Here is a 22,964-nt window from a genome sequence, read left to right on the forward strand (position 1 = left end):
TTTATATATTTTGTGATTTCTTCTTTGGTGAATTCTTTATTTACATCTTTTGCACATATTTTAATTGTACTGTGGATCTTCTAAGTGATTCATAGAAGTCATTTAAAACTTAGGGCATTAAGGCTTTATAAGTTTTTTTCCCCCTCAAATTGTCACTTTTTATTGTCATATCATCTTCATTTATAGCATTTTTGGTAAAACTTTAAAAAATTATGAAGTCAAATCTCTCAATTTTTCCATAATAGAGTCTGGCCTTATGTTATTTTAAGAAAGACTTTCCAAAAGCCAAAATTATACAAATATTATCCATAACTTTTAAGAAAATCTCTTTGCACACTGATTTGAAAAGCTACCTTTATCTAACACTAAATTCTCACATATACATGGTTGCACTTCTGTACTTTCTCTATTGTTCCACTGATCTATTTCACTGTTATTATATCAGACCAATCTCCCTTACGGATAATAGGCAAAATTCTTAAATATTAAAAACTAAACCAAGCAGTATATTAAATGAATAATATAGATGAGCAAGTATGCAATCCAGAAATACAAAAACAGTTCAGCAGTAGGAAATCCTTTATTATAAATTGTTATAGAATTTTTTCTATAAGTTGTTATAGAGGAAAAAAAGATAAAAGAGAAAAAAAATTGCCTTGAAAGATGCCAAAAATATATAAAATCCAAAAGCCTTTCCTGATTAACATATTCACACACAGATACATATATAAAGCTAGGAATGGAAGAAAACAGGCACATTCAGTGTGAAACACCTGAAACAGTCCCATGATGTCACAAAGAAAAAAAACTGATAGCAATTGTTCAACAAAGATACGGAAACTGTGGCTGATAAAGTAAAACTGAAAATGAGACAAGGTAAAAGGAGATGTAAATACTAGAAAGGACACTACATCTAGCAAATAGTTCGCCTTTTCCTCCTAGGTACACAGGCAACTGCATCTCCCAGCCTCCCTTGTAGCCATGTGACTGAATTCTGGCCAATCAGAAGTGATAGATCCACAAATGCTACTTCTAGGCTGGTCCATTAAAAATGTCCTGAGAGATCTTCCATCCATCTTTACCTCTCTGTGTTTGTGTGTGTGTGTGTGTGTGTGTGTGTGTGTGAGTGTGTGTCTGTCTGTCTGCCTGTCTCAATCTCCTTTCTCTCTGTCACTGGCTGGCTTCAGAGGATCAAGCAGAGGACTCCAAGGCCCTAAGAGATGATGAAGCCAGTGGATGAAAAGATGCTGTCTACCTGAATGACAGCACGCAGCAGAGGCCCCAGGTAACCTCACACTGGACTGTGACATGTACAAGATATAATCTTTACTGCTTTTATTCACTGTGATTTTGTTAAAGCAATTAGCTTTACCCTGACTAATAAACTCAGAGAATTGTTGAAAAACTACTAGAATAAGAGAGTACATTAAATGGCTAGATAGATGATAAATATATGCAAATTAATATCTTTTCTGTATACCAACAATAACCAAACATCTAAAGGGAAATAAAGCTATACAGTAAGGAGAATAGTGTAGCATTGGTTTATGAATGAATAAATAGATCAATGCAACAAAAAACAGAGGACAGAAACAAGATCATGCAAATAGAAGAACTTGGCATATTATGGAGGTGGCATTATAACCAACAGGGAAGAAATGGATTAATCAATAAATGGTATTGGGAAAACTCCATGTGAAAAAAAACCCTCACACATCATATGTTAAAATTAAAGTCCCCATGGATTACAGGAGTAAGAGTGAAAAACAGAACCTTAAAACTATTAAAAAATAATACAGGAGAATATTTTTATGTCCCCAGTTAGGGGAAGATCTAGTAAACATGACTACAATTTTTTTTTATCATTACAAACTTCTGGGAGAGAAGACACCGCAAAGTTACAAGGCAAGGCACAGTCTGGGAAAAGACAACACAAACACATACTATATAAAAATGATTAATGTCCAGAATATATAGAGATGTTCTCGAAATGAATAAGAAAATCATTTTCCCAAAGAATGAGTTAAAAATATGAGCAGATAATTCACAGAAGAGAAAAACTGAATGGACAATGACTTTCTGGAAAAATGTTCAATCCTACTAAGCAAATTAAAACAACTTTGAGAGCATTTCTCTTCCACCATACTGGCAAAAATTTAAGTTTGACAATATCAAGAACTTAAGTTGGAGAACATCAAGAGAATAAGGAAACAGGAACTTTCAGACATTGTTAGTATGAATATGAAATAATACAATCACTTTCAAGAACAATTTGAATATCTAGTAAAATGTCCCTTCCCATGCCCCGGCAATTTTACTTCTAGGTGCAAATCCCTGACAAAGTCTTATGTGCATGTCCACGGAAACACAGCCTGCTTCTATGTGAGACACCAAAAAACAGAAAGAATCTAAATGGCCATCAGTAGGAAAACTGTTAAACAAAATGTGATAAGTTCAAAACACAGAAAACTATACAGCAGTTAAAAAAGAATGGAACTATATTATAGATTTACCAAGGATAAAGATCAAAAGCAATGGTAACAAAAGCAAGCTGCAGACAAAATGTAAAGAATACTATCTATGAAAATAAAAACATTTTTTTTCTACAGATGCATAAATGTTTACAAAAAATGTTTTAAAAATGGACTGGAAGGACATACACAGAATTCATGACTGTCGTTGGTCTGAGAGCAAGAGATGGAGGAGGAAAGTGAACTGAGAATGGGGAATGAAGAGAACTTGCACTTAAAATAGTGTCTCTCTTTTATCAAAAGTAAAACTATACAAAAATATTAATAATGATCAATTCTGGGTAGTATGCATTTGTTATATTATTGTCTATACTTTTCTGTATTTTTAACTTTATCAATAGAAAGGAAAAAAACATTTCCTGAAATAATAACTTGACTCTCCATCCTGAAAAGAACAAATGTACCAGGAAAAGTAACCCAAAACGGTTAAGACTGAGACATGCCCTAATAAAATGACTTTAAAATTAAAGAACCATTTGGGAGATCAGAACAAAATACAAAGTTACTTAACACATAAAGGAAAAACATCAGCTGGCATCAGACTTCTTCATAACAACATTCAACACCAATTCTATACTAGACATTTAAGGAAAGAATGGCCAATTATGAACAAGGTAGAACTTGGGGGGACATTGTTTCCATGAATCCTTTTTGAGGAAACTGCCAGATGACAAATTTCAGACAATCAAGAGAGGACTAGAGAAATTTCACCAAAAGAACTATGGAAAACACTGAATACATTTAACTACAGAACTAAGACTAAATGGAAGGTTGGGATAAATGTGACAGAACGGCACGTAAATATAATATGCCTTGAAAATGCAAAAAGCTCACAACTAACAAAATTTGGGAAGAAAAGGTGGGGAGTAAAATAAGCCTACATACTGACTTAACTGTAACAAGTAAAAATCAAAGGCTAGTTTTTTTTGTTTTATTTATTTATTTCTTTTTGTGAGGAAGATCAGCCCTGAGCTGACATCTATTGCCTATCCTCCTCTTTCTGCTGAGGAAGGCTGGCCCTGGGCTAACATCCATGCCCATCTTCCTCTACTTTATATGGGACACCTCCACAGCATGGCTTGCCAAGTGGTGCGTTGGTGCACGCCCCGGATCCGAACCGGCGAACCCCGGTCAGCCGCAGCAGAGCGTGCACACTTAACCCCTTGCGCCACTAGGCCGGCCCCAAAGGCTAGTTTTTAAAGCTGACCAATCAAGAAACAGAAGGAATAAATACTGTCTAAATAAACAGAGCACTAAAACAGATAAGTGAAAGTTTTTTCTAAAAACTGTAAAAACTAGAAAATATAACATAAAACAATATACAGAATTAAGCCCAAACATTTCAAAAATATATATTTTTTTTGAGGAAGATTGGTCCTGCACTAACATCTGTTGCCAATCTTCCTCTTTTTTCTCCCCACAGCCCCAGTACATAGTTGTGTATCATAGCTGTAGAGCTGTAGCTCTTCTATATGGGACGCCACCTCAGCATGGCTTGACCAGTGGTGAGTAGGTCTGCGTCCAGGATCTGAGCCGGTGAATCCCAGGCCTCCAAAGCGGAATGCGCGAACTTAACCGCTATGCCACGGGGCCAGCCCCTAATCTGAACTTTCACTTATTAAATTGAAATGATATTCAGATCAGTTCACAAAGCAAAACTCAATTCTATACTGCATATAAACCCCACATTTAAAATAAAGGGATTCTAAAAGTTGAAAATAAAAGGATGGGTAAAGGCCCTAAAGAAAGTACAAAAAGGCAAGAAACAGATTCTCCCCAGGGCCTGTGGAAGGCAGGGAGGCTGCTGACATCTTGATTTTAGCCCTGAAAGACCCATTTTCAACTTCTGACCTCCAGAGCTATAAGATAATAAATTTGTGTTGTTTTAAGCCACTATGTTTGTGGTAATTTGTTACAGCAGTAATAAGAAACTACTACAGAAAGCAGACCGGTACAACCTTTCTGGAGGGGAATTTGGCAATTCCTAACAAAACTACACATGCACTTACTCAGCAATCCCACATCTAGGAATCTACCCTGAAAATACAGGCTCAACAATATGAAAATACATATGTACTAGGTTATTTATTGCAGCATTGTTTGTAATTGTAAAATACTGCAAACATCCTATATGTCCACATATTAGAGAGTAGTTGAATAAATTACCGTAACATCCACATAATGAAGTATTTTACAGCTGTTAAAAAAATGAGGAAGATCTCCATGAACTAATATTTCCTGTATACATAGTTAAGTGAAAAAAAGCAAAATGCAAAGAGTATCTATGGTATGCTACTCTTCATGTAGCATACAATGAGATATAAGAAACTATATATGTATCTGTTCATTTGTGCAAAAGAAAGGTAAAAAGGACAAACTTGGAAAAAAAGAGACTGGTAATCTACAAGGGGTGGGTAAGGAAGGGGTAGGAAGATGCAGGAAATAGAAACAGGATAGTAGGGATGAGGAGGGAGCAAGTATAGCTCTGCTTCTTAGGAGCAAAGTAATGTTTCAGATACCAAAAAAATAAACAATAAAAACCAACCAGGATGTGGCAGGAACCCACAATAAAATACAAACAGTAGCAAATGAACCTAAAAGAACTAACCTAACTTTGGAAAACAGTATTTTGACTGAATATGGTAAGACTAAAGACAAAAAAAAAGAACCATATATAAATAATGTAATCTAGTTAGTAAATTTTTTTCTCACAGAGGAATAGGTGGGAAATTCTGAAGCTACTGTATGGGTAAAAAATACTAAAATTGAGCAAATAAGTAAATACATTATTCCTCATTGTCAGAAAAAGAAATTAAAAACAAGTAAAGGAGGAAGGCTACAATAAACCCTGTGGAACAGGACTAGAATCAAGGCATCAATATAAACTGATGATTTTAATATATAAAAAGATAGAAGCAGAAATACAGAAGTGTGTGTGTGTGTTAGTATACATTCATATATTTTCCAGCTCAATCTGCTGTGAGGGCCTAGAAGAAATGACATCCCAGCAGCAATGAGCACACCTGGCACCTAGACGTTGGTTTCTTTCTTTTTTTTTTTCAAATTTAATATTTATTTATTTAGTGTGTGTGTATGAGGAAGATCAGCCCTGAGCTAACATCCGTGCCCATCTTCCTCCACTTTACGTGGGATGCCACCACAGCATGGCCTGACAAGCGATACGTCGGTGCATGCCCAGGATCTGAACCTAGGCCGCCAGCAGCGGAACGCGCTCACTTAACCACTATGCCACAGGGCAGGCCCCTAGATCTTGGTTTCTAAACATCATTTCCCAATAAAAGGAACCAGGGCTCCTTGGAGAAGTGGTTGATTCAAGTCTGGGGCAAGGAAAACAAGATAAACCTAAAACACCAGAACCGGGAAGGAAGTGCTCAAAAATTGTATGGGGTCACGTTAAAAGGTCAAAGGAACCAACTTGAAGGAGATCTCAGTGGTCAAAGCTGGAACACTTTGAGCGACAAAATAATGATTCATTGGATTTACCTCACAGAAAAAATAAAAATCCATGATTCCATAAATATAAAGAAATAATTGAACATATAAATAAATGGGAGAGAAGGAACAGCTCCTCCCTACAGAACAATCCTAATTAATATAGTAAAGAGAGAAATGGAAAAACCAACATTAGGTCAACACCACAGTAATTGTTGCAGACAAGATCCAATGGGCCAATGGATGCTAAAATTAGCGGGCAAAAGTTTCAGAAGAAACTAAATAGTCTCAAAGCATCTCCCCCAAGATATTTATTAATTACAAATAGAAAAATAGTAACTTTACAATGGAGAAACCCGGCAGACACCACCTTCACCAAGTGACCAAAGTTAACATCATCAATAATAAGACATATCGATATTATCAACCCTTTGTATGATGCAATGAGAGGGACACAACATTATTTCTGTGGCACTCTTCAAAAATGCATTACCTCAATTTAGTCATGAGAAAACATCAGATAAACCCAAATTGAGTACAAGCAGATGTAACGAGCCATTTATCCAGAGTGAAGCATATCAGAAGACTCTGGGAGAGATTTCTCCAAGAAGATAAAATCAACAGATTACCTAATGTGTCTGAGTGTCTTAAGAGATTTACACAATTGATGAGGAGTTGGGAATTGAGTTAGGAATACATACATAGAAAACTAAGGAAAAAAACAAATAAATAAAACCTCCAGATAATTATTAACTCCAAGAAAAATAAAAAGTTGTATAGAAAAAGTAATCTTGGCATATGAACAGCACAGCTATGACCAGCATTTAATAGCCATAATAATGTAAACACTGATCAGTGAGTCAATCAAAATTATGATATTGGTGAGACAGGAGGATGGGAAGTGTGTGTGTGTGTGTGTGTGTGCGTGCATGTGTGCGCGCGCGCGTGCATGGGTGCACATGTGTTGGATTCAGCATAAGAAAGTACTAAATTCTTATTTTCTTAGTGAGAAGGTATTGGATGAGGACTAAACCTGAAAAAAAAATCAAGAAATAGCAACATAAACACATTTGTTAGAGACATGAAGGAAACACCAAAAGAAGCTGTAAAAGTAAAGAAAGCGGATCCCTCTAGGGAGAGGGAAACTGGGGCGCAGGGCAAGAAACTGCCTTTTTTAAGGGAATAAGCCTTGTAAAACTACTTGACTCTTTAAACAATGTGCATGCATAATTTTGATAAAACTAAAAGCTCTAAAAAAATCTAGGAATGTATACAATTTTGACCATAAAGGGAGAAGGACTGAGATTCAGGGTATAGGTAGAAGTATTATAGAGAGTACAGTGTGATAGAAGCAGGGAGGAAAAATGCCCCCTTAAGCCCAGGGCAGCCTCCTCACATGCAGCCCTTCTCATGACCACTTGGGCTGGCACCTTACAACAGCCCTCCCTGCCAAGCTCCCCATCACTCACCTGCATATTGACCATCTGACATCTCTCTCTCCACCATCCAAGGTTCCTTCCCCTGCTCCAATAAGGAGATCATGTTGGGCTTAGAGATGGAGAGTCCTGTTCACAGGAGAAGAAAAATGAGAGGGAGAAGGAGACAGATAGATAAATAGACAACTCAACTTGCTATAGCTGTTCCAGGACTCAGACTCAATCTCTGGGTCATTAGACAAGAAAGGACATCAGAGGAAGGGCCACAGAATGGAATGATGCTTGTATGGAGGATGAGGGAGTTGAAGCTTCTTCCATAGCAGCAGTTCTCAAAGTGCTAGAGCAGAAGCACTATCACCCAGAACTTATTAGAAATGAAAATTCTCAGGCCCCAACCTAGACCTATTGAGTCAGAAACCACAGTGGTTCTCACGCTTTAATGGGCATCAGAATCATTGGAGGGCTCATCAAAACCCACACTACTGGGCCTATTCCCAGAGTTCCTGATTCTGTAGGTCTAGAGTGGGACCCCATAATTTGCAATTTAACAAATCCTCACACCATACTGATACTGCTGTTCCAAACCATCATTCTACAGCAAAGGGAACTATTCATTTCTAACTCTATAAAACTACTTCAAATTATTTCCTGGGAACAGGAAGTAGAAACTCCCTGAGCACTTAAGATGCCCTAGATATTCCCAATGGAGGAAGCAAAAATACCCAGAGGGAAGATTTTGAATTATGGGGGAGAGATATCCTTACCAAGCCATACCAAGTTCCTGTAGTTCTCCAACATGACATCTCTGTATAAATCTTTCTGAGATGAGTCCAGCCATTCCCATTCCTCTTGGGAAAAATCTAGAGCCACATCCCTGAAGGTCACCAAACCCTGAAATAAAAAATTGTTTGCCAAGTGTTCCCACATGGTCATAGCAGAAAAGACGAATTCTGCCCGAGTTCAAAGCTCTAAGTGGTCCAGGGAAAATAATTATTGGGGAACAAGTACGTGCCCAGGTTTGTCAAATATTTTGAGAGAAAGAGAAATGTTAGAAACAGACTCACCCCTGGAAGTTTTCACATTTTTGTGAAAGAGAAAAGATATATACATAAGAAAAAAATTAGCTTATAGCATGAAATATGAGTTTATAAGATGAAAGTATATGAGCTAAGGCTAAGTTTTATGTTACATATGCTAAGTATCAAGACATTCTTATAGGGAGAATTCCTTTACGTTCCCCAAACTAGGATGTCAGATGCGTCAGAGTAGTGAAGGAGGGCCTTGAATGGGACTTTAACAACAGTATGGTCTGAAATCTAGACTCTATATGTAAGGAGAAACTTGCAGGAATGTATCTTGAAGAAATAATGAAGCATATATGAAGAAGTTTAGATAGAATTTTCATTGGAACCTTATACGAAAAAATCTGGAAAAAACTTACATGCCCAAAAAGTAAGAGTTTAGGCTATACCACTGAACTATAAGCTGTATGAGGGGAAAGATATCTGTTTTATAAGCTGATATATATCCAGTGTCTATTACAAAATCTGTTACACTGTAAACACTCAGTAAATATTTGCCACTCAGTGAATAAATGGTGAAATTTCCTATAATACATCCATATGAAGGAAGAGTACTCAATGCTTAAAAATGACAGTTCCATGTTGCAGAGAATGGTCTCATTTTTTATTAAAAATAATGAAATATCAAATACGGTTATTCTACATAGTAAAAATAAGGATGAATGCACCTAGAGAAAAAAAAAATCACACAACTACATAGTGTTGTATAACTTCCGTGTGCCCCTCTACACTTCCCTGTGTCCTGGGAGGCTGACCTGTATTGACTACATCCATAGACTCCCTTTCCCCACTCCATTTTCAGCTGGGTTAAGTCACATGCAAGAGACGGGAGGGAGGCAAGCGAAGCACAGCATTTATTCCCCTGGCTCCCTCCTTACAGCATCACCCTGTGTGGTCTCTGTCCTTCAGGTGAAGGTCACAATGCCTGTGAGAGGCCTCTCCACTCAGATCCTCTGTCTCTGGGTTCAGTCCTGAAGTTAGTCAGGGAGCTCTGCCGTTATGAGCCCCAGGGGATAGCACTATCCTTTGTAGTTTCTCTATTTACTTGTAAATAGTCCTCTTTTGAGTTTCTTGCCAGAACCCTGACTGATAAATGCGTTGACTCAATGTACTTCTAGGGTATGACCAGAGATCCCACAAAACAACCCTACTGCATTTTCCGAATAAATTCACTCTCTCACTCCCCCATGACTGTTTCATACCTTCTCTCTCTCAAACCACCACCAATTCCTCCCCTGTTCTCACTTTGAACTTCCTCCTCCTCTAGCCCACCACATGTACTTACTGACCTGTATCTGAACTCACATATTCTGCCTTCCCTCTGTTACTACAAAGAAAACTCGAGGCTCCTATCTAAGACCAATCCCTTTACTTGTCCACACAAGGACATTGTTACCTCTCTCCCTGGTAATTATCAGGGAGATATCAGGTTATCTCTCTCGTATTACCAGTATTTTCTCACTTTACTGGATTATTCCTATCAGTATACAAACTGATGCAATATCTTCCATCTTATAAATAGATAGATAGATAAATTCCCCTCCATGATCTCACTCTAGCTATTGTCTCGTTTCTCTACTCTTAATAACAAAACTCTTCCCAAGAGTTGTTTGGATCGGTGATGTCCAATAGAAACACAACACAAACCATATATGTAGTTTAAAATTTTTCAGTAGCTACATTAAAAAAGTAAATAAAAATAAGTAAAATTAATTTAATAATATATTTTATTTAACCCAATATATCTAAAATGTTATTTCAACCTCTAATCAATATAAAATTAATGAGATGCTTTACATTCTTTTTTGTACTGAATCTTCAAAATTTGGTAAGTATTTTATGCTTACAGCACATTTCAATTCGGAGTAGTCATATGTGGCTACTGGATACATTACTGGACAGCACAGGTCTAGACTCACTGTCTCTAGTCTCACATTTTCGCCTTCTATTTTCTCTTGAACACAATGTATTGATGCTCTCACCCCAATCACTCTATAAAGTAGCTCTCATCAAGGGTGTCAGTAGCTTCCACGTTACCAAATCCAGTGGTCAGTTCTCAGTCTTCAACTTCTTCAATCTCTCTCGGAAGAATTTCAATCAGTTGACCATTCCCTCCTTGAAACACATTCTACTCTTCACTTCCAGGACCGACCCTCTTCTGGTTTTCCTTCTACACCAGTCCTTCTCAGTCTTTTTTACTGGTTCCTCCTCTTCTTGTCAGCATCCAAATGCTGAATGCCCTAAACTTAGTCCTCAGACCTCTTTTCTATCTACATTCACCACAATCCTATCCTCAAGATAATCTCATCCTGTCCCATGGCTTTAAATACACTAATGACTCTCAAATTCACATCTCCAGTCCTGAACTCGAGACACATAATCAATATGCCACTCGGATATGCAACAGGTCTTTCAAACAATATAACTAGGACTCAATTCTTGATTCCCATCTCACCCTAGCCTGTCTTTTCATATCAGTAAATAGCATGACCATTTATACAGTTGCCCAGGTCAAAAATCTTTGTAGTCATCCATGACTTCTTTCTTCCTCTCACACTCCAAAACCAATCCCTGACCAAAGCCCGTATTTTCCATCTCCAATATGTACTCAGAATCTCACCACCTCCTATGCTGCCACCATGGGCCAGGCAGCTATGACCTCCCACCTGGATTACGGCAGTAGTCTCCTGACTACCTGCTCCCACCCTTACTTCTCTGCTATCTATTTTCCTTTTAAAACATAGATCAAATCACATCACAAACACTCCAATGGCTCTCCTTCACCCTTAGAACAAAACTTGAAGTTCTGGTCATGACTTTCAGGGGCCTACATAATTTGGTGCCCACCTACTCCTTTGACCTCACAGTGCTCATTTCCCTCAAAGATACTGGCTCATTGCTATTCCTGGAACACATCAAACATGCTCCTACTATAGTAACTTCGTACTTGTTATTCTTTCTACTTTTAAAGCTCTTCCCCAAATCTCCACAAATCTTACTCCCTACTTTCAGAGGTTTTTTTTTGCTTAAACGTCACTTCCTCAGAGAGGTCATTCTCAACCTATTTATTAGGGCACTTGATAATCACACTCTATCCTCCACCTCACTTGCACTCATCTCCAACACACTAAATCATGATCCATCTAAAGAGGACAGTTCTGTTCCATCACACATTAGAGCACAACACTGAGTAAAAAAGATACTAAATGTTTTGTAGAAGGATTATATGAACAAATAGTGGAGAAAGTGCTCATCAGGCTATTTGTGACTCTCTCTGAAGTCCCAAAGTCCTGAAAAATGAGGTGGAATTTCTGGAAACAAAATGAAAACATCAACTTACCTGGGACATGGCTTTACAAAGTCCAACAGCCATTGCTCCTTCCTTCTTCAATTTTCTCTTTTGGAGAACAAAGTCCTGAGAAGGGAGAGTTAAGGAAGAAAAAATGGCAGACCAGCCCTGTGTGGCTGATCTGAGACTCACAAAGATAGAATTATTGCTCCTTTATGGTCCCCACAGCCTCCTTACAGGGGCCAGCCCTACCCCGTTCTAAGACCTGAGAAAAAGGCCAAAGCTGAACTTAAACTCTGAAGTCTTGACTGATATTAAGGACACATAGCCTGAACTCACCAAAATCTCAAGTCCATCCTATGGCCGACAAGGTGGTTTATGATCTGGCCCCTAGCTGTCCCTTAGACCTCATTTCCTACCCTTCTCCCCCTCACTCACCCCACTTCAGGCACACAGGTTTCCTTACAATTCCTCAAACACTGTGCACACTCCTTCTTCAAGGCTGTTGCCTTTGCTTTTCCTTCTGCCTGGACATGGCTCACTCCTTCTCTTCACTGCTACCTGTTCTCAGTTGTCACCACATCAGAGGGACTTTCCTGAAACTTCTATCTAAAGAGAATCTCCCGTCCAGTCTCTTTTTCCTTATCCTAATTTTTCTTCTTCTTAGCATTTAACACAATTGGACATGTTACTTTTGTTTGTTTGTTGTTGCCTTCCCAAACAATACCGTAAGATCTAATAGACCTAGGATTTGTGTGGTTCACTGGTGCTAGAATAATGCCAGAACAATTGTATGTGCTCAAAAAATATATGATAAATGAATAAATCAATCTTACTGTGCTCCTGTAATATAAATAGTGATGTTACACATGTTGTATAAGTCATTATCTTATTTAATCTTCACAAAAATGCAAAGGTAGGTATTATTATCCCCACTTCACTGACGAGTGATATTGAGGTTCAAAAAGCTAAAACAACTAACCTAAGTCCTAAGAGTCAAACTGCAGTGTGACCTCAAAACTGGTCCTTTTTCAAGAGACCACAATATCTGAATGGGAAATATTCAACATAATCTGAGGAATCAACGCCACATAATTCTTAGAGAAGCATCTTCAGAGATGGTAGATGTTACCTTTATTACTCCACAGAAATGCAGCCTGAGGCAAACACTGCCAAATTTTAACCATACCAATAACAAACCACACAGCCTGAAACATGTTTCTTGTCCTCTCAGAGCCAACATTTCTTCCTTCTGAAAATGAAGCTAGTTGCGTTTGACCTAGAATTTAGAATACCAGACCCCTAATTCTAGGCTACTCTGCACTAGTCAATTCAAAAGTTATTTCCTTAGTGCAATGCAGCTTTAAAAGCCTTTGCAACCTGAGAGGAGAATCAGTGAAGTATTCTTAGCATCTGGGAACCCTAAATAGCATTTTCATAAAAGAAATGTCTTTTAAGTTTCTGCCTGCAAATAGCTGTGTATCTCTTGGGTAATATTTTCCAAGTTTGAGATGAGCCATCAGTCTGCAAGAAGGTGATGTTAATGACTTAGACCTTATACAGCCCCCAGGCACAGGCTGACTCTGCTCCTTCACTCATTGGCTACATAACCTTGGACAAGCTAATCCGTCTCTCAGAACCTTTCTTTCCTCACTGTCAAGACTGCATGAGCCAATTCCTGACATAGAGAAGTGCCACCCTTGTTCCAGCTTAGATTCTACACACACATTCAGAGAGGAAATGAGAACAGTTTTCTTTATTGACTGAGAAAGCACCAAAAATTTAGCTCTCTTGGTACATCAGAAAAAGAGCCATGGATCACCCTCTCTCAGCACCAAACGTGGTAGAGTTTTGACAAGGACAAAGCTAAAATCTCAAACTCCACGGCCTAAGGAGAGGAAGATGGGCTTTCAGGTTGGGCTTTCCTCCCCGAGAGGCAGCCAATTTGAGGATGGTCTCACTGCAGTGTCTTTAGACTGGGTCCTGTGACTCACAAGCGGATTGAAGAGAGACCCAGATTAAGTTCCCAAGTCTCGAAGGTTCCTAGTCCGAGGCCAGGGACAATCCTCTCCAACACCCTTAGCACCCAGAGCCCTGATTTTTCATTCTCACAATGTGGGAAAGATCAAGAGAGTTTAGTAATTAAAAGCAAGGACTCTGGAGCCAAACTACCTAGGTTCAAGTCCCCGTTCTGTCACTTATTAACTGTGTGAACTTGGGCAAGTAATTTTAATCTTTCTGTGCCTCATGATCACACATTAGGTTTCACATACACATACAAATTTTCACCCAATCCCACTCATATAGAGGGTCACACAATCACACTCATAATGTCTCACACACATATACAGTCACATTAACATAAAGATATTGGTGATGATACATAATTACTCCAACAGACAGTCAGACACAATCTCATATACAGTGACATACCACACAAGGTCACACATCCTGCCATAATTACTCATACAAAATTATACCTGCAAAGACAGATGGTCATGGGCACCCAATCACACCTGCTGTCACATACATTCAAACAGTTATATCCACAGAGACAAGTGGTCAAACATAATCACACACATTCACACAGCGACACACACACAATGCCACACCCGCAGTCTCTCACCAACACAATAACACATAGTTATAGCTGCAGAGAGAGTCACACAAACACACACACACTCACAGTTTTATACCGGAGACAGATGATCACAGTCGCACACAATCACACACACAGTGACAGACAAGATCACATGCTGTCACACCCGCAGTCTCTCACACGGTTACACATGGTGACACAGTCTCCCCAAGAGCGCCCGCCTGGTCCCCATCCTCGTCCACGCCGGTCCACGCCCGGCCCTGACCTCCGGCTCTCGCGCGCAGCCAGGCCCAACTCACCTCCCCGCGCCGCGGACTCTGGAAACCCGCCCAGCGACCCGAGACCCGCGACGTCGCCTCCCAGAATCCCCCACGGGACGGAGCGGGGCGGGGACTGAGGCGCGCGAGACCCCGAGCTCGGCTGGGGAAACATCCAGCTGCAGACCTGGACCAGCGACTCAGCTTTTCCTTCCGACTCTGCGAACTACTAGCCCCAGAACGCTTTGCGCCGGGGGCCTTCTGTGCTGAACTACATTTCCCAGAGGGCGCCAAGGCCCGCCTCTGCTTCGCGCCTGCGCCACAGGGGCCGCGGCCGTAGATGCGCGTACCCGGAGGGCTGTGTGAGACCCTGCGCGATCCCGGGCGCTCAAGTGATCTTGAGCGACTGCGTGTGAGGAAAGGGTGAAGCCGCGCGCATCCGTGACTGTGATTGAATGCTCAGGTGTGGCGGTTTGTGTGTGACTGTCGCTGCACACTTTTGTGCTTGCGCACCACGGAGCGACGGGTTCTGTCAGTGCAGGAGTTTCTGTATTTTAAATCACGTCCCCTGATTGTGGGTCGTTGTGTGACATTGTGGGTCTGTAACGCCGAGAGTGTGAGAGTGATTGTGGGTGTGTGAGAGAGACTATGGCTGACTCTGGGTGTGATCGTTTCTGTAACTGTTCTTGTCCCAGACGCAGGAGTTTACCTGTGACAGGCGGTGGAGCTTTGTTTCTGGGCTCGCCTTGAGGGTTAGTCCGTGGGAGAAGGGTCTTTGTCTCTCTGTGTGTGTGACTGTCTTCAGATCTAACTGTTCTCCCACCCCCACCTCACCCCTCACCCCCGGCCGTGGGCGGGGTGGGCGTTATCCTCGTTTATATATCCCTTCTCTAACTGCGCCTGATGTGATGCTGGGCACAGAAGGGTAATTATAGATTCCATTTGTAGGAAGATGCTCATTTGCACCAAAGCCGTTTTATAATTTTGTAGCCAGTAGCTCTGGGGTTTCTCTTGATGCTGTTGCCACCTTTTCACTTTACAACTTTAATTAGGGCCCAGCTTTAGGAAAACTGCCCACAGTCAGGAGGACAAGAATGTGAGCCTCTGAGTGATGCTAAAGAAAGCTAAAGCTGGAGAGTAGTTGAAGCAGTAAAAAAATATTTTATTCAGGAACTATTGCAATAGAGGAAAAGAGACTTCCGTATAGAACTGGGCTCAATTCAAAACACAGCAAGAATAAGTGGGGATTTATAGGCAAGGAGCAAGTTGGGGCGTGGGGACGGTAGATGGAAAATTACTAAGAAGAGACATCAAGCGTGGGAGGGAATTTTTGCTAGACTGACCAACAGGATTCTTGCTGAGGGCAGGCCAGGGAGATCAGACATCACCTGGGTGGATGAGGAATTTAATTAGATATTGAGAGTGATCAAATATCAAGAATTCTGTCTAAACCAACTTGACAGAATTCTTGCTAAAACTGGATGATGCAGAGACAAACACTGAAGCCCAAATGTTGAGGCCTAGTTGAGAAGAGGGTTCAGAGGAGCCTGAAGAAAGTTTGATTAGGGAGAGAGGCTTTGTCAGTGAAAGTTCCAAACAAAGCAGCATTTTTCCCAATCCCCAGATCCTGGAAGATCTGGAAGGTGTACTCAAGTCAAGAGCTCAGTAAGCAGAGGGGAAGTTCTTGAAATGAGAACTCATCCTTGGAGAATAATTCATCCAATCTCCTCCCCACTAAGAGCTCTCTAATAGCTAAAGTCAGCAAGTTTTGGACAAACGAGTCTGGCTACTAGGGCTGAAGTGATTTGCTGTTTACTCTGTGAAATTGGGCTTTGTTGCTTTCAGAAGAAAGCAAGCAATTTTTTTTTTAAGACTCTACAAACATTTAGTAGTTGGGTGCTTTAATGGGGAAATTTAAGTTAATTCTTTGAGTGATAATTGTGGTTTGGTACTTGACAAATAATCAAACAGCTCTTCCCTGGACTTGATTATCATGTGGGTTAGAGATCATCTTGGACATTTCCTACTAAGGTGCTTGAAATTAAGATTCTCCATTCTTGACAGGCAAGGTAGACCTTCAGAGCAACTTTGTATGTGTTTGACTGTCTGTCTCTTCATATGTCAGTAATTGATCATAGGAATACTTTTTGTCCTTTATTTTTCTTATCTTATACCACCAAGTCCAACACTGGTTTGACCCAGTCAACTCCAGTTGAGTAAGGCACTGGTCCTCGAAGTATGCCAACCAAGTAAGTGGTTGCACTGCTAAAACAAACTGTGGTAGGACTCTGTCCATCAGGGTCTCGTCAAGAAAGCCGAACTACACTGGAAATTTCAAACAGAGATTTCATTTTAGGAAATTGATTACTCAATGTTGAAGGACTGAAAGAGCAAAAAGGGGAGAGATTTGTAACTTCAGGAAGCAGCTAACATCCCAGAGCTTGGAGAACAAAGGGGAAGAGATGGATTTACCAGAACCTGAGAGCTCTCAAGAGGGGTCTCAGCCTGGCTGTTAACTGGGTTTGGTAGTCTGGTGCTGGGAAAGCAGAAGGAATCTGCAGCCCAGCTATAGCCCTCCTCAGCTGCTAGAGATACTGAAAGAACTGGAAAATAGCTAGTGAGTTCCTTCTCCCTTTCTGCCTTCCAATCTCCCTTTAATGCCTCCACTGACAAACTATAACAGGAAGCCAGCCAGCAAGGGAGACTGGGAAATGTCCTTGTCAGAGTCCCAGCCCCAACATCACAGAGTAGAGAAAGGCATTCTGGGAACTGAAACAATGACAGGAAAATAATCAGTACATACTCCTTTTTAAATTTGCTGGAAAATAAATTAATTCAGATAATTTTCCAAGTTTATTTTTCCTCCCAGAAACTTCTCTTAACAAGGTTACTAATTCCTTATAAAGGAATCCTATTAGATGACAAAAAATGGTGTGTATTTAGTAACAGTATCTTAACAAACCAATACAAATTCTGAAATAGCTTATGTCTAGTTTAATATGTAGTTATTTGGATGAACTCATGTTTTTACTTATTTTGTTGTAATTTTTATAATAAATATACATTTCCCAACTTTGTTATTAGGTAATATAAATGTTTCATGGTGAACCACTAATTGCCCCCGTGACTTCACAGTTCTCAATATCCTATAAGTGTGAGAATGTATGTGAAAGTGTGTGATTTTTTTTGTAAACTATTATGTACATTAGTTATTTCTTTTTTAATTGAAGTATGATTGACATATTATATTAATTTCAGGTGTACAACATAATAATTCCATATTTGCATATATTGCAAAATGATTGCCACAATAAGTCTAGTTAATGTCCATCACCATACATGGTTACAAAAATTTTTTTTCTTGTGATGAGAACTTTTAAGATCTACTATTTAGCAACTTTTAAATATGCAATACAGTATTATTAACTATAGTCACCATGCTGTACATTACATCCCTATGACTTATTTATTTTATAACTGGAAGTTTGTACCTTTTGACCCCCTTCATCCATTTCACCCACCCCCAACACCCAGCCTCTGGCAACCACCAATCTGTTCTCTGTATCTATGAGCTCAGTTTTTTAAGTTCTTATTTGAAGGCAGTAGTTTTTGTCTGAATTGAGAATGAAGTAAACCTGAGAATGAAGAAACCAAGAATGATTTCTTATCTTAGTTATTTTAATCGACCACCCATATTCTTTGCACTAGAAAGTTTTTCTGTAACCCTGCCTAATGAAGGATAAAGCACAATTTTACTAGAGGTTACTTGGCATGCTTATTGAGGCATTTGGAAAGAATCTATACTCTAGGTAATCTATACCTTTATTAATGTTAGTGAAGAACCTCCCCACACCACGGTTTGTGAATTTCAAATCCAGATAAATAAAAAACCCACAGCTAATTTCTGGGGAAAAGAATTTACATTTAATGGATAACTTCTAAGATCCAAGAACTGTATAATTTCCTTTGTAAATGTTCATTTGTTCCTCACAATACTACAAATGAGTATTCTTATCCATTTTTATAGTTGGGGGCATTGGGACTTAGAGGTGTGACAACTTGTAAAAGTTCGCATAGTTGGTATGCGACAGGAGTCAACCTTATTTATTTCTCTTCAGCATACATGTCTGTGAGGGTACACCCTGATACATCGTTTAATAAGCTTGATCTTCCTTTATCAGAACAGTAGTCTTTCCAATGTTTTGCTACATTCCCTTGAAACAATTTTGAAAAATAATGTACCCCTTTTTACATTTTTAAGTTGACATCTACAATATTTTCTTCATAAGTTTAAGTAATGCAAAGATATCATTTCTAGCATGCTTTCAATACCATCATTCATTAAACATACACCAGCAAGCTCTTCTTTAACTTTTAGAAATTTTACACTACCTTTTTCTTGAAATCATTTCCATTCCACTTTAATCACCGAATTTTATCTTAATGTAACAATTGCTTATCCTTAAAAATCTTTTATTACCTTGTTTTATTTCTCTGCAACAAAAATGAAATTTTAATTTTTTCCTTGTGACCAAAAGGCTCTAAGTGTCAAAAGTTTTCTTAAAGATTCAGTTATTATTATAATTATTAGTACCCAGTTGCTCAAAATAGCAAATATATTTAACATTTTAATAACTGTGAAACGTGCAAAGGGCCATGACTTCGCCCTCCTTGGGCCAAGACCTTTCCTTCCGGTGAGAAGTCCATATGCAAAGAGACATGCCTGTCTAGAGCTCACAACCCCCTTTAGACCATGCTCTGGGTATCTGAGTCCCTAGAATTCCCCACTCAAATGGCTTCAAGCCTACTTCCAGAGCCTGTATCACTTCTGTGTCCAAAGCTCCTTCCCTTGATCTGTCCTCCAAAAGGTAAATGTGCTGCCTATGTGCACAAGGTGCCCAAGTGGAAGCTATTTGGCGAGACTGGACAGAGCTTAGACATGCAAGCTGGAGTGTCCCAATGTGTAAACATGAGGCCCCTTAAGGTGTGGGACAAGGATGGGAGTGGGAACAGAAGGGCCTGGCTGGGGACCTCCACTTGTAAACCCAAGTCTCTAAATGTCAGTGGCAGGTGTGTTTGTGTATGATCTATTTTGGAGACCGCTGGTCTTAAGATATGATGGTGGTTTGAATTAGGTTAGTAAATGGTAGAGGCAAGGAGAAATGTCAAACTGGGATACAATTTGAGTGCAGAACTAGCAGGAGTGGCCGATGCTTGGATGTGAATATGAAGGAAAGAGAGATGTTAAATATAATGCCTAAATTTTTGTCTTGAACATCTGGATGAATGGTGGTGTCATTTACCAAGATAAAAAATAGTGAGTATGTGGCAGGTATATAGGATGGAGGTGGGGAGAGTCATGTTAAGTCTGAGATGCTTGTTGGATATCAAAGAGGTGATATCAAGTAGGCATTTGGATATATGTATGTGGAGCTCAGTGGAAAGGTTGGTACCAGAGTAAGAATTTGGGAATTTCAGTTAAGATGCTTTTAGCTAGAAGTTATATAATGCCCAACTGGAAGTAGCTTTTACAATAAAGGTATTTATTTGTCCACTTCGTAAGAAGTTCAGTTGGCTTAGCAGCTGAACAGTTATATCAAATGCATTTTATATCATTTATTTTCATAGTGGATACCTTTTATCAAATACAATTGGTCGATTAATTGCAAAAGTTTGGTTTTAGTGGGAAATCATGAAAACTGATACATACTGAAAACATTTAAATGTTATCCTAAAATATTTAAATACATATTCATTTACCTATATTTTGATGTATTACAAGGAATTTATATGAGTTTCTTCTTTCAAGAGCCATCCAGCTTTTGTTTGTTCTAATTTTCATTGCTGCTTCTGCACATGAGCTGAGAGAACCTAATTCTTGCAGTATCTATCTACTGCTGGCTTTGGCACATCAGCCCACAGCTAGACATCATTCTGATGCCTTGAGTTCAAATCCAGAAGAGGAAGGGGTTTGAGAAGGGAAGGGAATAGAAGTGATGGAAGGAGTTATACTTCTCTGAATGTACTATTTTGTGTAGTTTTTACTTTTAGAAGTATGTTAGTGTTTCACATACTAAAAAAATAGATAAAATTAACAAGTGTATCACTTTTCTTTTGCTATGTAGCAAATTACCACAAACCCATTTATTATCTCACTATTACTGTGGGTCAGGAATCTGGGCATGGCTTAGCTGGGTCCTCTGCTCAGGGTCTTACAAGGCTGAAATCAAGGTGTCAGCTGGGCTGCATTCTCATCTGGAGGCTTGACTAGGAAAGGATTAGCTCCCAAGCTACTTCAGGTAGATGGCAGAAATCATTTCTTTGTGGCTATAGAATTCATGGCAGTTTGTTTCTTCAAAGCCAGCAATGAAGAGAGAAAATCTTTGCTGCTCAAAGTCGCTGACTTTAGGGAAGGTCTAGGCCCTCTTTTAAAGGGCTCACCTGATTAGTTCAGACCCACATGGCTAATTTCCCTTTCCATTAACTCAAAGTCAACTGATTAGAAACCTTAATTACATTTGCAAAATCCCTTCACCTTTGCCATACAATTTAACGTAAAAACAAGAGTGATATCCCATAACCTTTGCCATATTCTGTTGGTTAAAAGCAGCTCACAGGTCCCAGCCACAATCAAGGGGAGGGGATTACCCAATAGTGTGGTTACTAGGAGTGAGATTCATGGGAGACACCTTAAGAAGTGTTCGCCACAGCAAGGATGGAGGGGAACCCCAAAATTAAATACACACAGAAAGAAATCTAATTCTATTTCAAATGAATAACATAACCACACTGAAGGGGGGAAAAGGAACTAATCCAGGTAACTCTTGAATACAGTAATTTGTCTGTCTTCAGGCCAGAGACAAAAAGATCTACAAAAGTAATGATCTCTAGTGAGTAGGTTTGCTTATCACAATGGTATGCATTAGCAATTTTGAAACTACTTTTTATGTATTCTAAGAACAAGCAAATAAGTAAATATACTATGGATAATGGGACCAGGTTTCTCATTGTCAGAAAAGGGAGTTACAGATGTAGAAAGAAGGAAGTTTAGAATGAAGCCTGTGATGTTGGATTGGAACTGGAGGTATCCATATGAACTGATATTCTTTTCAGAAAGACAGATAAAACAGACAGACAGATAAGTGTGTGTATACACACACATGTAAATTTTCTAGCTCTGTCAGCAGAGATAGCCCAAGAGCAATGAGTACACCTGTCACCTAGGTCTTGGTTTCTAAATACCATTCTCCACTAAAAGCAACCATGGTTTTATGGAGAAATGGCTAATTCCAAGACTGGTGTTAGGAAAATACAAGATGAGCCTTTAATATCTTGCTTTGTCAGACATTAAGGTGATGCTCAAAGAATGATGGGGACATGTCAAAAAGACACAGGGGCCAACTTGAAGGGGTTCCTACTGGGCAAATCTAGGAAATGTTCAGTTAAAAGTTATAGAAAGGATATATAGTACTCATATCCTAGTCACTCAATTCACCACTCAGAGGCAACCTATCAGCCGGGGTTCCATCAACAAACCAAAATTCTCAATTTCTCCTTCTCTTCCACCTTCCAAATCTTGTGCAAGTGTCTCTGAGGATTCTGAGAAATGCAGTTCACATACTGTGCTCTGGAAAGCACAGTATGGGGTAGAAGTGATGTCAAATTGTCAACAGACAATCCAGCTCACCAAAAATGTCACCTGTTTCTTGAGCTTCCTTCCAAAGGCATATATATATAAACACTTACATATTCATTCAAATGTATACCTATATTCTTTTTTTCTTAGTGGCAGCCTAAATACACTGTTCTACCTTGATTTCTTCACTTACTAATATGTTAATAAATGTTTCATTTCTATAAATAGAGTTGACATCATTCTTTTTACTGGCTGAATATTACACCATTGAATGGTTGTACCATAATTTACCTTACTAATTCCCTATTAATGGAAATTTAAGTTGTTCCCAACTTTTTGCTATTACAAACAATGATGCAGTGAAGACCCTTGTTCATACATCAATTCAACTTGTGCAAATACATCTTTAGGATAAATTTCCAAAAGGGAAATTGCTGGGCTAAATGTAATGTTCATTTGAAATGTTTACAGATATTATTGAATTGATTCCTTTAAGGTTGTAACAGTTATACTCTCACTGGCAAAGTATAAGAGTGTTTGTATACTCATACCTTTACAGAGTGTTTTGAACATGATATACCTTTGCATTTGTTCAAGTCTTCTTTTCTGTCTCTCAGTATCTTTCAAATATTTTTTTCATATGAATCTTGGACATTTCTTATGAGTTTATTCCTGAGGTTT

General features: G+C 39.1%; 1 protein-coding gene across 2 annotated transcripts in view; it reads right to left on the minus strand.

The window, feature by feature from the left end:
* Positions 1 to 22,964, minus strand: part of ZNF527 (zinc finger protein 527) — a 62,050-nt gene that overhangs the window by 8,032 nt on the left and 31,054 nt on the right. Inside the window, exons 1-4 of one of the 2 annotated variants that reach the window (XM_004439695.3) lie at positions 14,690 to 14,858; positions 11,843 to 11,917; positions 8,185 to 8,311; positions 7,454 to 7,549 (exon numbers count right to left, since the gene is read on the minus strand). In XM_004439695.3, coding sequence (XP_004439752.1) covers positions 7,454 to 7,549; positions 8,185 to 8,311; positions 11,843 to 11,875 — 256 coding nt within the window. In that variant the 5' untranslated portion in view covers positions 11,876 to 11,917; positions 14,690 to 14,858. Of the gene's footprint in view, positions 1 to 7,453; positions 7,550 to 8,184; positions 8,312 to 11,842; positions 11,918 to 14,689; positions 14,859 to 22,964 lie in introns of those variants that run through there. The other variant, XM_087422105.1, reaches the window with a different exon arrangement.

The sequence above is a fragment of the Ceratotherium simum genome, chromosome 33 (assembly GCF_057802395.1).
Source record: "Ceratotherium simum simum isolate JZ-2026a chromosome 33, ASM5780239v1, whole genome shotgun sequence".
NCBI classification, from domain to species: Eukaryota; Metazoa; Chordata; class Mammalia; order Perissodactyla; family Rhinocerotidae; genus Ceratotherium; species Ceratotherium simum.